This window comes from Coregonus clupeaformis, chromosome 24 (genome assembly GCF_020615455.1).
Source record: "Coregonus clupeaformis isolate EN_2021a chromosome 24, ASM2061545v1, whole genome shotgun sequence".
NCBI classification, from domain to species: domain Eukaryota; kingdom Metazoa; phylum Chordata; class Actinopteri; order Salmoniformes; family Salmonidae; genus Coregonus; species Coregonus clupeaformis.
Genome location: NC_059215.1, coordinates 51,761,401 through 51,776,803, shown reverse-complemented (window position 1 = coordinate 51,776,803; position 15,403 = coordinate 51,761,401). Strand labels below are relative to the sequence as shown.

General features: G+C 40.7%; 2 protein-coding genes across 8 annotated transcripts in view; both read left to right on the top strand.

Moving 5' to 3' along the window:
• LOC121565411 (tumor necrosis factor receptor superfamily member 5-like) overlaps positions 1 to 15,403 on the top strand; it is a 140,524-nt gene that overhangs the window by 70,447 nt on the left and 54,674 nt on the right. The window lies entirely within an intron of this gene.
• On the top strand, positions 6,404 to 8,871 carry LOC123481104 (tumor necrosis factor receptor superfamily member 14-like). Of its 2 annotated transcripts, none has more exons than XM_045207326.1 (7): positions 6,404 to 6,512; positions 6,605 to 6,889; positions 7,001 to 7,088; positions 7,206 to 7,369; positions 7,541 to 7,560; positions 7,738 to 7,786; positions 8,024 to 8,871. In XM_045207326.1, exons 1-7 carry the CDS (start codon positions 6,500 to 6,502, stop codon positions 8,179 to 8,181), a joined length of 777 nt encoding a protein of 258 aa, XP_045063261.1. In that variant the 5' UTR covers positions 6,404 to 6,499; the 3' UTR covers positions 8,182 to 8,871. The 2 variants fall into 2 exon arrangements, with proteins under 2 accessions (XP_045063261.1, XP_045063262.1); XM_045207327.1 differs by having other exon boundaries at positions 7,669 to 7,786; positions 8,024 to 8,066.

The following is a 15,403-nucleotide window of genomic DNA, read 5'->3' as shown; positions in this document are numbered from 1 at the left end:
TTTGGTAGTGAGTGGAAATGCCAACCGGATGCTTCAGATTTATACATCAGGTAATTCATCTGGCTCCTTGTTCTATCTGTGATGCTGCCTGGCCGAACGTGCTCCTTGTTTACATCACACTTCCTGTGATTGATGGATTACCTGATGTATATCTCGCTCATCACCGCCAACATTTGGTCTGGAATGTAATTACATGCTACCATGGCTAGTGGCTACTGTTAGCCAACTTGAGCTAGCATATGAACCAAGGGGCCAGGGTTCCGGTCTAGAAGGACGGTTTCGACTGCTCCTACAGTTTTGCTTTGGTACTGCAGTTTAACTGACGCCCGGCCCAGAAAGACAATTTCCATACACGGCCGCATAGAGATGTCAGATTAGAAAATTCCTAATGAGACACTTTATTCATCACCTTTGTGCACAAAACATCCCATTGAATTATTCAAATAATTGTTGCTGAGGCCGTGTTTTTTTTTCTTTCATCACTAAGATATTAACATATTGCGTTCATCCAATGTATGCCATGTTTTTGGATGACGTGATGACATTGCCGCTGCTCCCGAGTGCTAGTGCCATGTGATGTTGGTCCGTATAAACTGGATGCAACCCGGGTATAGACGGTCCATGAATTGGCGTATGCGAACGTGAGTAGATTACCTTGAAAACAACGGGCGGACATCTTGGACGCAGTCTCCAGTTCTTATTAAATCTCAGTGATACGAACTATGTAGCACAGAGTAGGTCCTCCATATGACGTTGAGAAATGGTGCATTGTGGCTATACAGTTGAAGTCGGAAGTTTACATACACTTAGGTTGGAGTCATTAAAAGTCGTTTTTCAACCACTCCACAAATTTCTTGCTAACAAACTATAGTTTTGGCAAGTCGGTTAGGACATCTACTTTGTGCATGACATAAGTAATTTTCCAACAATTGTTTACAGACAGATTATTTCACTTATAATTCACTGTATCACAATTCCAGTGGGTCAGAAGTTTACATACACTAAGTTGACTGTGCCTTTAAACAGTTTGGAAAATTCCAGAAAATTATGAAGCTTCTGATAGGCTAATTGACATCATTTGAGTCAATTGGAGGTGTACCTGTGGATGTATTTCAAGGCCTACCTTCAAACTCAGTGCCTCTTTGCTTGACATCATGGGAAAATCTAAATAAATCAGCCAAGACCTCAGAAGAAAAATTGTAGACCTCCACAAGTCTGGTTCATCCTTGGGAGCAATTTCCAAACGCCTGAAGGTACCACTTTCATCTGTACAAACAATAGTACGCAAGTATAAACACCATGGGACCACGCAGCCGTCATATCGCTCAGGAAGGAGACGCATTCTGTCTCCTAGAGATTAAAGTACTTTGGTGCGAAAAGTGCAAATCAATCCCAGAACAACAGCAAAGGACCTTGTGAAGATGCTGGAGAAAACGGGTACAAAAGTATCTATATCCACAGTAAAACGAGTCTTATATCGACATAACCTGAAAGGCCACTCGGCAAGGAAGAATCCACTGCTCCAAAACCGCCATAAAAAAGCCAGATGGTTTGCAACTGCACATGGGGACAAAGATTGTACTTTTTGGAGAAATGTCCTCTGGTCTGATTAAACAAAAATATAACTGTTTGGCCATAATGACCATCGTTATGTTGGAGGAAAAAGGGGGTGGCTTGCAAGCCGAAGAACACTATCCCAACCGTGAAGCATGGGGGTGGCAGCATCATGCTGTGGGGGTGCTTTGCTTCAGGAGGGACTGGTGCACTTCACAAAATAGATGGCATCATGAGGAAGGAAAATTATGTGGATATATTGAAGCAACATCTCAAGACATCAGTCAGGAAGTTAAAGCTTGGTCACAAATGGGTCTTCCAAATGGACAATGACCCCAAGCATACTTCCAAAGTTGTGGCAAAATGGCTTAAGGACAACAAAGTCAAGGTATTGGAGTGGCCATCACAAAGCCCTGACCTTAATCCTATAGCAAATTTGTGGGCAGAACTGAAAAAGCGTGTGCGAGCAAGGAGGCCTACAAACCTGACTCAGTTACACCAGCTCTGTCAGGAGGAATGGGCCAAAATTCACCCAACTTATTGTGGGAAGCTTGTGGAAGGCTACCCGAAACGTTTGACCCAAGTTAAACAATTTAAAGGCAATGCTACCAAATACTAATTGAGTGTATTTAAACTTCTGACCCACTGGGAATGTGATGAAAGAAAAAAAAGCTAAAATAAATCACTCTACTATTATTCTGACATTTCACATTCTTAAAATAAAGTGGTGTTCCTAACTGACCTAAACAGGGAATTTTTATTTGGATTAAATGTCAGGAATTGTGAAAAACTGAGTTTAAATGTATTTGGCTAAGGTGTATGTAAACTTCCGACTTCAACTGTATATACAAAAGTATGTGGACACCCCTTTTAAATTAGTGGATTTGGCTATTTCAGCCACACCCGTTGCTGACAGGTGTATAAAATGGAGCGCACAGCCATGCAATCTCCATTGACAAACATTGGCAGTACAATGGCCTTACTGAAGAGCTCAGTGACTTTCAACGTGGCACCGTCATAGGATGCCACCTTTCCAACAAGTCAGTTCATCAAATTTCTAACCTGCTAGAGTTGCCCCGGTCAACTGTAAGTGCTGTTATTGTGAAGTGGAAACGTCTAGGAGCAACAACGGCTCAGCCGCGAAGTGGTAGGCCACACAAGCTCACAGAACGGGACAACCGAGTGCTGAACCGCATAAAAATCATCTGTCCTCAGTTGCAACACTCACTACAGAGTTCCAAACTGCCTCTGGAAGCAACGTCAGCACAAGAACTGCTTGTCGGGAGCTTCATGAAATGGGTTTCCATGGCCGAGCAGCCGCACACAAGCCTAAGATCACCATATGCAATGCCAAGCGTTGGATGCAGTGTTGTAAAGCTCACCGCCATTGGACTCTGGAGCAGTGGAAACGTGTTCTCTGGAGTGATGAATCACGCTTCACCATCTGGCAGTCCGACAGACGAATCTAGGTTTGGCGGATTCCAGGAGAACGCTACCTGCCCCAATGCATAGTGCCAACTGTAAAGTTTGGTGGAGGAGGAATAATGGTCTGGGTCTGTTTTTCATGTTTCGGGCTTGGCTGTCCTGCACAGAGCCCTGACCTCAACCCCATCGAACACCTTTGGGATGAATTGGAATGCAGACTGCGAGCCAGGCCCAATCGCCCAACATCAGTGCCCGACCTCACTAATGCTCTTGTGGCTGAATGGAAGCAAGTCCCCACAGCAATGTTCCAACATCTAGTGGAATGCCTTCCCAGAAGAGTGGAGGCTGTTATAGCAGCAAAGGGGGGGACCAACTCCATATTAATTCCCATGATTTTGGAATGAGATGTTCAACGATTAGGTGTCCACATACTTTTGGTCATGTAGTGTATGTAATAACAGCAAAACATAACTATGTTTGTACTTATAGGTAACCAGATCGTGACTACAACTACGTCTTTGACCACATTGTGTTGTTACACTGGTGAGTAAAAACTCATGCCTTCTACCCTTTAAATGAAGAACATACATTTAGTTGGTTATCAGAGTCCAGCATTTGTACTACAAATCACTGTGTGATAGAAGGCATTTTGGTTGCTTGGCGATTGGAGAACAGCATTAGGTTTTAGTATGTTGCTATTACATTTTATATGTTGGCATTACATTTTATATGTTGGCATTACATTTTATATGTTGGCATTACATTCTATATTGTTGGCATTACATTCTATATTGTCGGCATTACATTCTATATGTTGGCATAACATTGACATACAGTGGGGAGAACAAGTATTTGATACACTGCCGATTTTGAAGGTTTTCCTACTTACAAAGCACGTAGAGGTCTGTAATTTTTATCATAGGTACACTTCAACTGTGAGAGACGGAATCTAAAACAAAAATCCAGAAAATCACTGTATGATTTTTAAGTAATTAATTTGCATTTTATTGCATGACATAAGTATTTGATCACCTACCAACCAGTAAGAATTCCGGCTCTCACAGACCTGTTCGTTTTTCTTTAAGAAGCCCTCCTGTTCTCCACTCATTACCTGTATTAACTGCACCTGTTTGAACTCGTTACCTGTATACAAGACACCTGTCCACACACTCAATCAAACAGACTCCAACCTCTCCACAATGGCCAAGACCAGAGAGCTGTGTAAGGACATCAGGGATAAAATTGTAGACCTGCACAAGGCTGGGATGGGCTACAGGACAATAGGCAAGCAGCTTGGTGAGAAGGCAACAACTGTTGGCGCAATTATTAGAAAATTGAAGAAGTTCAAGATGATGGTCAATCACCCTCGGTCTGGGGCTCCATGCAAGATCTCACCTTGTGGGGCATCAATGATCATGAGGAAGGTGAGGGATCAGCCCAGAACTACACGGCAGGACCTGGTCAATGACCTGAAGAGAGCTGGGACCACAGTCTCAAAGAAAACCATTAGTAACACACTACGCCGTCATGGATTAAAATCCTGCAGCGCACGCAAGGTCCCCCTGCTCAAGCCAGCGCATGTCCAGGCCCGTCTGAAGTTTGCCAATGACCATCTGGATGATCCAGAGGAGGAATGGGAGAAGGTCATGTGGTCTGATGAGACAAAAATAGAGCTTTTTGGTCTAAACTCCACTCGCCGTGTTTGGAGGAAGAAGAAGGATGAGTACAACCCCAAGAACACCATCCAAACCGTGAAGCATGGAGGTGGAAACATCATTCTTTGGGGATGCTTTTCTGCAAAGGGGACAGGACGACTGCACCGTATTGAGGGGAGGATGGATGGGGCCATGTATCGCGAGATCTTGGCCATCAACCTCCTTTCCTCAGTAAGAGCATTGAAGATGGGTCGTGGCTGGGTCTTCCAGCATGACAACGACCCGAAACACACAGCCAGGGCAACTAAGGAGTGGCTCCGTAAGAAGCATCTCAAGGTCCTGGAGTGGCCTAGCCAGTCTCCAGACCTGAACCCAATAGAACATCTTTGGAGGGAGCTGAAAGTCTGTATTGCCCAGCGACAGCTCCGAAACCTGAAGGATCTGGAGAAGGTCTGTATGGAGGAGTGGGCCAAAATCCCTGCTGCATTGTGTGCAAACCTGGTCAAGACGTACAGGAAACGTATGATCTCTGTAATTGAAACAAAGGTTTCTGTACCAAATATTAAGTTCTGCTTTTCTGATGTATCAAATACTTATGTCATGCAATAAAATGCAAATGAATTACTTAAAAATCATACAATGTGATTTTCTGGATTTGGTTTTAGATTCCATCTCTCACAGTTGAAGTGTACCTATGATAAAAATTACAGACCTCTACATGCTTTGTAAGTAGGAAAACCTGCAAAATCGGCAGTGTATCAAATACTTGTTCTCCCCACTGTATATGATAAAATTCCCTTGAACCAAAAATTATCAGTTCTAGTTTAACATTTGTTAGATATTGTACGACAAATATTTAAATATTGTATGGTATTAAACTTTTCCAATAATTGTATTAGTGTGTGACTCTCAAGGTCTACATGAGGAAGGACGACAACAGAGATGTTGCCATTGTGATAGTTCAAAAGTAAGAATCCAGGGTGGTGGACCTTCTTCCACTGAGATGTTGAGGATTGGAGAACCATGGCTCGGTTTCAAAGCTCGATATGGATGGTAAGTTAAACGTTTTTGGTTTTGTAAGCTTAGTAGCTTGGCATCCTTTCACGCTACAGCAGTACTTGGCACCAGATAGGATACACCAATGATGTATATTGGAAGCAGTCCTCCATAGGAATGAATGGAATATTACATTCAATAAAATATTTTAAGGACGAAATTACTTGTATTTTAGTATTTATTTGTTGATGTGGGGACAGTAACATTAGTATTAAAAAAAAAAATACTTTAAGAAATAGGTTATTTTTAAATTGTTATGTTTAGTTCACATAATATAATTTATAAGTATGCATTAAGGTGTTTGTGATAGAATCTTTACCAAACTGGCTGCGTGGTGCTCAATTCATCCTGGGTTTATACACTGTCTGTGTCAAATTCTTGTTTTAAAAATTGTTTGGTCTTTGATCGTCAAATCTTCCAGCAGGGGACGTGGCCTTGCAAAAGCAAATTATCAATGTAAATATTTCCTCTATGAAAAAATCAATCTGAGTAAGTAAATTTCACTGACATTTATTTCCTGAATAATAAAAACATGGAAATCTTAACTATGCTTTCTCTCATTTTGAAACTGTCAATCGCTCCTCAATCTGAAATCTCCTCCTCTCACATCTCCACCCTAACCACAAACTCTCTTCATCCCTGCTTTGCCAATGTGTGACCCCCCCCCCTCCCCCATTTTCAAACAGTGGTAATGTGTTAATTTTCTCTATTTATAGATTAACCTAGCACTCATTTTGGTGCTTCTAAACATTGAACTCTCTATCGCATGTGGTAGAGCAGAGTACAGAATAGTTGATAAGTGCTGTCCTATGTGTTCGCCAGGTAAGGACCAGTTCTGTATACAATATGGATTATTATGAAGAAAATACATTTCAATACCAATCAATCCATGACACTGACCTTCTATCCCACAGGAAACCGGGTACATAAACACTGTACAGAATTTACAAGTACTTCCTGTGTCCCCTGTACCGACTCCACTTTCCTTGATGAACCCAATGGTCTTACAGCATGCAAACTGTGTACCAACAACTGTGACCCAGGCTTTGGCTTAACGGTAAAGCAGCCATGTACACCTTCATCAGACACTGTCTGTGGGACACTGGAGGGGTTCTACTGTCTAGACCCAACTAAGGATGGTTGTAGAGCAGCCCAGAGACACAGCAGCTGTAAACCTGGTCAATACATCAGCCACACAGGTATGTATTCATGTAAGTCTTCCATTGACATCAGTGCATGATTTATGCAGTTGTGAGTTAAGCACATCTCAAGTTAGGACCCTTAATGAGTTTCACCCTGTGTTGATTTAGGAACAACATCTACAGATACTGTGTGTGCTGACTGCACTGGTGATACTTATTCAGATGGATCATTAACATCCTGCCAGCCACACACAGAGTAAGTGTGGACATTATTAGTTAGTTCAAATGGGTATTCCCCTGAAGATATATAAATCCAATCATTATTATCCTCAAATATAATCTTTTAAAAACTATATTTATGTCTTTGACATAGATGTGAATTCTTGGAAATTGAAGCAGGAACTCCTTGGTCGGATTCAGAATGCGGAGTAACCTCACTTCCCACAGCTGGAACCATAGCTGGTGTTCTGATAGGTTTCCTGATAGCCACCATAGCTGGTGTTAGTTTATTTATAGTGAGAACAAGAGAGAACTTAGGTAAGATTTCTGGAGTTTTATCTGTACCATTCATTGTTTTCAATGCCTGTGATACTCAGTATACTCTGTAAATGCTACATGTTCTACCTTTCATAGTGTAGATTACTGTTTGTTAACGTCATGGTTACATGGTATGTTTATTACAATATTGGACATCTGTCTTTTTTATAGACCCTCAAATACTGACACAGGTATGTTTGGAAATCTATGAATAAGTCATCTTTTTAGCTGTGAAATTTGAATTTAATGGGCCAGTTTCCCAGACAATAGATCTCCATTGAACATGCTTCTTATTCCAGGACTGGGCTTAATCTCTGTCTGGGAAACTGGCCCAATGTGTTTTACTAATTACGGATTCTGTCTGATAGACATCCCCAGATCAGGATATATCAATGCTGTCTGAGGGAACTGGAAAAGGTAAGGCACACCTTCAAGGTTTTCTAAATATGTGTACGGAATAGTTTTTATGAGTTAAAAGAATTTCAAACATATTTCTAAATAAATGTATATGGTATATTACTTCATCAAGTCATCAATGATAAGACATGATATGATCCAAGAATATAGGACTCTGGATACAAGCAATTGTACTACAAATCAGTGTCCAGAATGTAAATTAATTACTGAAAAATTACTAATGAATTCTCTCCCCAGATTCAAGCCTCCATCACAGTCAGGGACATTCTGTAAGCTGTGGTCCACTGGCTGGCTGGTCCAGCCATCTACAGTGTATTTTAACACTACATGTTAAATGTGATATTGTAGAATCTGGTTGGTATAAAAACAGAATTCTACAGCACATTATATTGTAGTGTAAAGAAATGATACCTCCAGTAGGAAGAATATGACCTCTGGGTAGAGGATCACATTGACAATGACTATTATGTGGCTTAGTGTATGAATCATATACATTAGCTTCCACCCACACTGGAACATGTGTATCAGCTTCTGCCTACAGCCTGTTCTAAAATGAAAAGGACCATGTGATGAGGATTAGGAACCAGCATCGGTAGGTGAGAACCCTCTGCTCTGCCCAGGGGAAAGTCAAATGTGTTCATAACTTCAGGACCACAACGTCTGTCAGCCCAGACTATGGAACTCCAAATGGGACTTGATAATATCTTGAGACAGAGATTACTGGATACTGGTGCAGGATGCAGTGTTCACTTGGGGAAGATGCCCCAGAAATGACAAACATCGTCAAAATGATGGGAAGGAAATTCAAATGGATAACTTTACACTACAAGGACATCATCATCACGCTCATAGAAGCAGACAAAGACATCAACATCACGCCCATAGAAGCAGACAAGGACATCAACATCACGCTCATAGAAGCAGACAAGGACATCAACATCACGCTCATAGAAGCAGACAAGGACATCAACATCACGCTCATAGAAGCAGACAAGGACATCAACAACACGCTCATAGAAGCAGACAAAGACATCAACATCACGCTCATAGAAGCCGACAAGGACATCAACATCACGCTCATAGAACCAGACAAGGACATCAACATCACGCTCATAGAAGCCGACAAGGACATCAACACGCAGATACAACCTCACTATGGACTGTATGGATCACAGAAGCGTGGAAAATACAACATTTCAGGAACTATCCTGAACTGCTTCCCCTCCTATCTCACATATAGGTGAGAATAAGTATTGTAGAAGCGTGCAGGTCCACTCAGTCACCTGTGGTGTCCCCCACCCTGGTCATCCTCTGCCTACTTCCACTCAGTTATGTTAATCAGGTGACTTAGGGTCCTCTTCCACAGTTTTTCGGATGACATGCATGTCTACATCAAAAACGGCCCCAAATCCCTTAAAGTACAGGCTTGGTTGAAGCTCAACATTCTACATGTGAACAGAAGCCAAACTGAAGCCATACCAAGTTGCCACCCCACACTTTCAAGTGCATCCACAGCCTGATTAGCCAGGAATATTCCAGAATGCACTATATTAAATCTGGTCCAAACAGCTATAAAGTGCCTTTCTGTGTGCTGTCCTCTCTGTTCTAGACTGACGATGTAAAAAGGGCTTAAAAAATATATATTTATTAGATTTATTAGGCTTTATAAATTAATGTCATTGATTAATTTCCCATCTTTATTTTATATACCCATAGCTAGAGCTTTGCATTACCTCAAGAGGCCGATACAGCACCTTCTCACACCTTCTCACACCACACTTACCGATCACTGCACCTGTACACAGCCCATCTGAAATTAGCCCACCCAACTACCTCATCCCTATATTGTTATTTATTTTGCTCTTTTGCACCCCAGTATCTCTATTTGCACATAATCTCTTGCACATCTAGCATTCCAGTGTTAATACTATTGTAATTATTTTGCACTATAGCCTATTTATTGCCTTACCTCCATAACTTGCTACATTTGCACACACTGTATATATATTTTCTGTTGTATTTTTGACTTTGTGTTTTTTACCCCATATGTAACTCTGTGTTGTTTTTATTGCACTGCTTTGCTTTATCTTGGCCAGGTCACAGTTGTAAATGAGAACCTGTTCTCAACTGGCTTACCTGGTTAAATAAAGGTGAAATAAAAAAATAAAAAAATATGTGAAACAATTGTAACGTACTCATCTAAAGTAATTAGTTAATTAGTTTTATCAATCAAAATAAATACCATCGTAAAAATAATGAATTGATTGTGTTAAACACACAGTATATATTTTTCCAACATGAGGCTGTGGTGTCTGAAAATATGTTGCTAATTATGCTGGTCCTTATGTGGTCCTCTGTAGCTCAGCTGGTAGAGCACGGCGCTTGTAACGCCAAGGTAGTGGGTTCGATCCCCGGGACCACCCATACACAAAAATGTATGCACGCATGACTGTAAGTCGCTTTGGATAAAAGCGTCTGCTAAATGGCATATTATTATATATTATTATTATGCTGTGATGATAAGAAGTCCGCTAACGCTGTACTTTGATTATAAAGGTTTATTGTATCCAAAGAGTTTAGCGTCAATTTACAGACATCTGCAGATATCTGGAGAATAACCGCCCAATCTGTTAATATGTTGTTTCCCCTCGTCCTTTGTTCAAAACATGGTATTTATATCCTATGTAACATAATATGGCGTGATTTTAATAGACCAATCCCTGGCCTCCACATATCTCCAAATGTCCTATATTCCAAGAAGCCTATGTAGTAATGCTTTCCAGATGTTTCAGCAAAGCAGAGTAAAGTTCATCTATTGCTCCATTTGCAAATGTCAGCAAAATCATAGACCTTAATCATGACACTACAAGGCATTAATAAGTTAGATTTAAGCAATAAGGCCCGAGGGGGTGTGGTATATGGCCAATATACCACGGCTAAGGACTGTTCATATGCACGACGCAACGCGGAGTGACTGGAGACAGCCCTTAGCCGTGGTATATTGGAAATATACCACAAACCCCCGAGGTGCCTTATTGCTATTATAAGTTGGTTACAAATGTAATTAGAGCAGTAAAAATACATGTTTTGTCAGCCAATCAGCATTCAGGGCTCAACCACCAAGTTTATAATTTTCAATCATCAATGGGCATATATCATGAATTTATACATCCAAAAATTGATATAGCAACTGCCGATTGCCCCTTTTAAGATATCAATGGCAAACAAACTTTAAATTGTATGAAAATCTGTTGATATTGGTCTACCCCCTTGGGAAGAATATGCAACTGCACTAACTATTGGATTTACAGCCTACCTGTCCTCAAAATGTGAAGTTATCACATTTACTATGTCCCAGTTAAATTGAAGAGGCTAGTTGACTAGAGGAGAAATTTAACAGCTGGTTACAGAGATAATTATATTTCTGGCACCATGTTTGTCCATCACAGTCTTTATCAGACTTCACTACATAACTACAGGTTTCGCTACAATCTTTTGCATCCCCAACTGTTTACAGAAATATGAGGTAGGCCATAAGATACACTAGAGCTTCTGCTGTGACTTCAAAATCACCAAATGACCTGGGAAGATGTCAACATTATCCAGCAAGTTCTTTACAGAAAAATAAGTGGTATAACCAAAGTTTTACACTGGGCAATAAACCCAATTGGAATAATATCCATTTTATTTAGAGGGGAATGTTGTCTAATGTTGAGGGATTTGTACAAAGACTGACTCAGTTTTACAGACATTTGTCCTGAAAATGAACATGACAAAACTTATTTAGATTTTTTTTTAATATGATCTACTAAATGTTTATCTAATGGATGTACTTCTTGAAGGTTAAATATAATACTGTAAGATGTTAAATTAAATGTGGTTTTGCCAAACAATGTACACTTCCTGTGTTTATTATTTGAAATGCATGGAGGACATCTACAAAACAAAAACTGTCAGTATTTCATGCTGTTTTAAAGCTTGCAAATTGTCATGCCCACCATTCCTGGGTAAATACTTCCATTAGCATGGGAAATGACCATTTTTATTATTTTAGTAAATATTATCAATAGCACATTTTAGAGCTCTACTGAACTGTAAATTAAAGCACCACTATTAAACCAGACTGCTATAACATTATTGACCTCATGACCTCCTGAATGTCACTATTCTATGAATCCAAGTAAGAGGGTTATTAACCCAGTCTCATTCTGCAAAAGCATTTTAATTTCATACAATGTGCACTAATAACATTACATGACTGCCCTCTAGAGGTTACCCCAAATGAAATCAGTGGTAAATAACAAGGCAGGAAGCATGTGAAAGACAACTGTTTAGAATGGCCTGGAGGACAGGAGTATAACACAACTAAACTGTCAAGATATACAGTATGTTTGGCAACCAAGTTGCATATTAGTTATTGTACAATTACACACAAAACCCAAGACCCTACATAAAGACAGCACTTTAGTTAAAGAGTATAGGCTATAGAGATAGAGTTGATTGTATTGTATGACTGGTACATTGTAAATTAACTGGTTTTACTCAGTGGTTAACAGTTTTTGGTTTGTAAAACAACATTTAGCTGCGTGACTTCAAGATCACCTAATCACCAATAATTCTGTCAACAGTTGTGCTATCAGACAATGGAAATAGGGGGGAATAGGTCTCCCAGTTACCTAATAAAGGAATTTACATTTTTTTTAAACATTTTTAGTCATTTAGCAGACACTCTTATCCAGAGCAACTTACAGTTAGTGCATACATTATTTTGTATATATTTTTCACACTGGCCCCCGTGGGAATCGAACCCACATCCCTGCCAGCCATTCCCTCCCCTACCCTGGACAAATTGTGCGCCGCCCCATGGGTCTCTCGGTCGCGGCCGGCTATGACAGAGCCTGGATTCGAACCAGGATCTATAGTGGCACAGCTAGCACTGCGATGCAGTGCCTTAGACCACTGCGCCACTCGGGAGACATACATGGGTAAAAAAAAGTATAATTGCTGTGTTTATAATTTGAAACGCATGGAGGACGCCTGCTTCAAAAATATTTCAGCTGTGTCAATAGCCCCTCTGATTGTGACATTAGACCTTCTTCTGTGGTGTTGGAGCTGCTATTTTCACTAATTAGATCTTCTTCTGTGGTGTTGGAGCTGCTGTTTTCACTGATTAGATCTTCTTCTGTGGTGTTGGGGCTGCTGATTTCTCTAATTAGATATTCTTCTGTTGTTTTGGATGTGCTGCTTTCTCTCATTAGATCTTCTTCTGTGGTGTTGGAGCTGCTGCTTTCACTCCCCCAGTCTCAGCTTTAGCTCCTTGTACCTCACAGAGTCAGAGGAGGGATGTCTTCAGTCTGGGGTTGTTTGGCTCCAGGAGAAGAGCCTGATCACAGAGGAGGCTAGAGGTTGTGTCCTCTCCTTTCTGCTCCAGTTTTAGGTAGAATTTTGAACGCTCATCAGTGATTTTCTAAAATAAATACAAATATTTAATGTATAAAGCTCCCAAAATGTTATGGCCACAGTTTATGGCTACATTATAGGAAAGGCAACCATTAGTCAGGGTGGCATAAAACAAGGTTATCTGGTAAAGGGGTGTTTCAACAGTGGGTAGCCTATCTGGTATTCCGTTGATTCAAGAGTTTTAACCTTTTAGGAATCTAGTATCTACAGGGTACAAAAAATGGACCTGGACATATACACAGCTTGTTACACAGTGATTTGTCACAAACTGTCCCCAGACCGAAACTCCCTAAAGGTACCTGTATAGTGGGGGGAAGAGCCTGATCACTGACTTCAGTTTGGGGTTGTTTGGCTCCAGGAGAAGAGTCTGATCACTGACTTCAGTTTGGGGTTGTTTGGCTCCAGGAGAAGAGAACACAGCCTGGATGATCTTCAATCTCAGCCTCTCATGCTGGAAGACATGGAACCAGGTTTAATTATGACTTAATAAACAATAAACCTATAATTAATAGTTGATCTACTTAACTCTTTATAAATCCTTCATTAAGTATGGCTTACTCTTAATGCTTTACATGATTGCTATAGAAATGTTTGTGGTCAGATGCACGTCCTTAAAAAGGTAGGTGCTGGGCTAATAAAGTAGAGATAAAAACAGGACTGAAACATTGTCATTAAAGGTGGTAGTAAGAAGCATAATACAATGTACAGGCCTTTCTGTTCTTTTTATAACTACATCATTGGTGACTACATCACTGGTGAATACATCACTGGTGACTACATCATTGGTGACTACATCACTGGTGACTTCATCATTGGTGACTATATCACTGGTGACTACATCATTGGTGACTACATCACTGGTGACTACATCACTGGTGACTACATCATTGGTGACTACATCACTGGTGACTACATCATTGTGGTCCTCTGTAGCTCAGCTGGTAAAGCACGGCGCTTGTAACGCCAAGGTAGTGGGTTCGATCCCCGGGACCACCTGTACACAAAAAAAATGATGCACGCATGACTGTAAGTCGCTTTGGATAAAAGCGTCTGCTAAATGGCATATTATTATTATCATTGGTCACTACATACAGTACCAGTCAAAAGTTTGGACACACCTACTCATTCAAGGGTTTTTCTTTATTTTTTATATTTTCTACATTGTAGAATAATAGTGAAGACATCAAAACTATGAAATAACACATGGAATCATGTAGTAACCAAAAAAGTGTTAAATAAATATTTTATATTTGAGATTATTCAAAGTAGCCACCCTTTGCCTTGATGACAGCTTTGGACACTCTTGGCATTCTTTCAACCAGCTTCACCTGGAATGCTTTTCCAACCGTCTTGAAGGAGTTCCCACATGTGTCGAGCACTTATTGGCTGCTTTTCCTTCACTCTGCGGTCCAACTCATTCCAAACCATCTCAATTGGGTTGAGGTCGGAGGACTGTGGAGGCCAGGTCATCTGATCCAGCACTCCATCACTCTCCTTTTTGGTCAAATAGCCCTTACACAGCCTGGAGGTGTGTTGGGTCATTGTCCTGTTGAAAAACAAATGATAGTCCCACTAAGCGCAAACCAGATGGGATGGCGTATCGCTACAGAATGCTGTGGTAGCCATGCTGGTTAAGTGTGCCTTGAATTCTGAATAAATCACAGGCAGTGTCACCAGCAAAGCACCCCCACACCATCACACCACCACCTTCATGCTTCACGGTGGGAGCCACGCATCCGGAGATCATCCGTTCACCTACTCTGCGTCTCACAAAGACACAACGGTTGGAACCAAAAATCTCAAATTTGGACTCATCAGACCAAAGGACAGATTTTCACAGGTCTAATGTCCATTGCTCGTGTTTCTTGGCCCAAGCAAGTCTCTTATTATTATTGGTGTCCTTTAGTAGTGGTTTCTTTGCAGCAATTTGACCATGAAGGCCTGATTCACACAGTCTCCTCTGAACAGTTGATGTTGAGATGTGGCTGTTACTTGAACTCTGTGAAGCATTTATTTGGGCTGCTATTTCTGAGGCTGGTAACTCTAATTTTCCGGATTGACTGATCTTCATGTCTTAAAGTAATGATTGACTGTCGTTTCTCTTTGCTTATTTGAGCTGTTCTTGCCATAATATGGACTTGGTCTTTTACCAAATAG

What these genes read in the sequence shown, in the direction of transcription:
- LOC123481104 (XM_045207326.1), top strand. An exon ending in TCAATACATCAGCCACACAG is followed by an intron (nt 6,890 to 7,000) that starts GTATGTATTCAT and finishes GTGTTGATTTAG; the next exon opens with GAACAACATCTACAGATACT. An exon ending in TCCTGCCAGCCACACACAGA is followed by an intron (nt 7,089 to 7,205) that starts GTAAGTGTGGAC and finishes TCTTTGACATAG; the next exon opens with ATGTGAATTCTTGGAAATTG.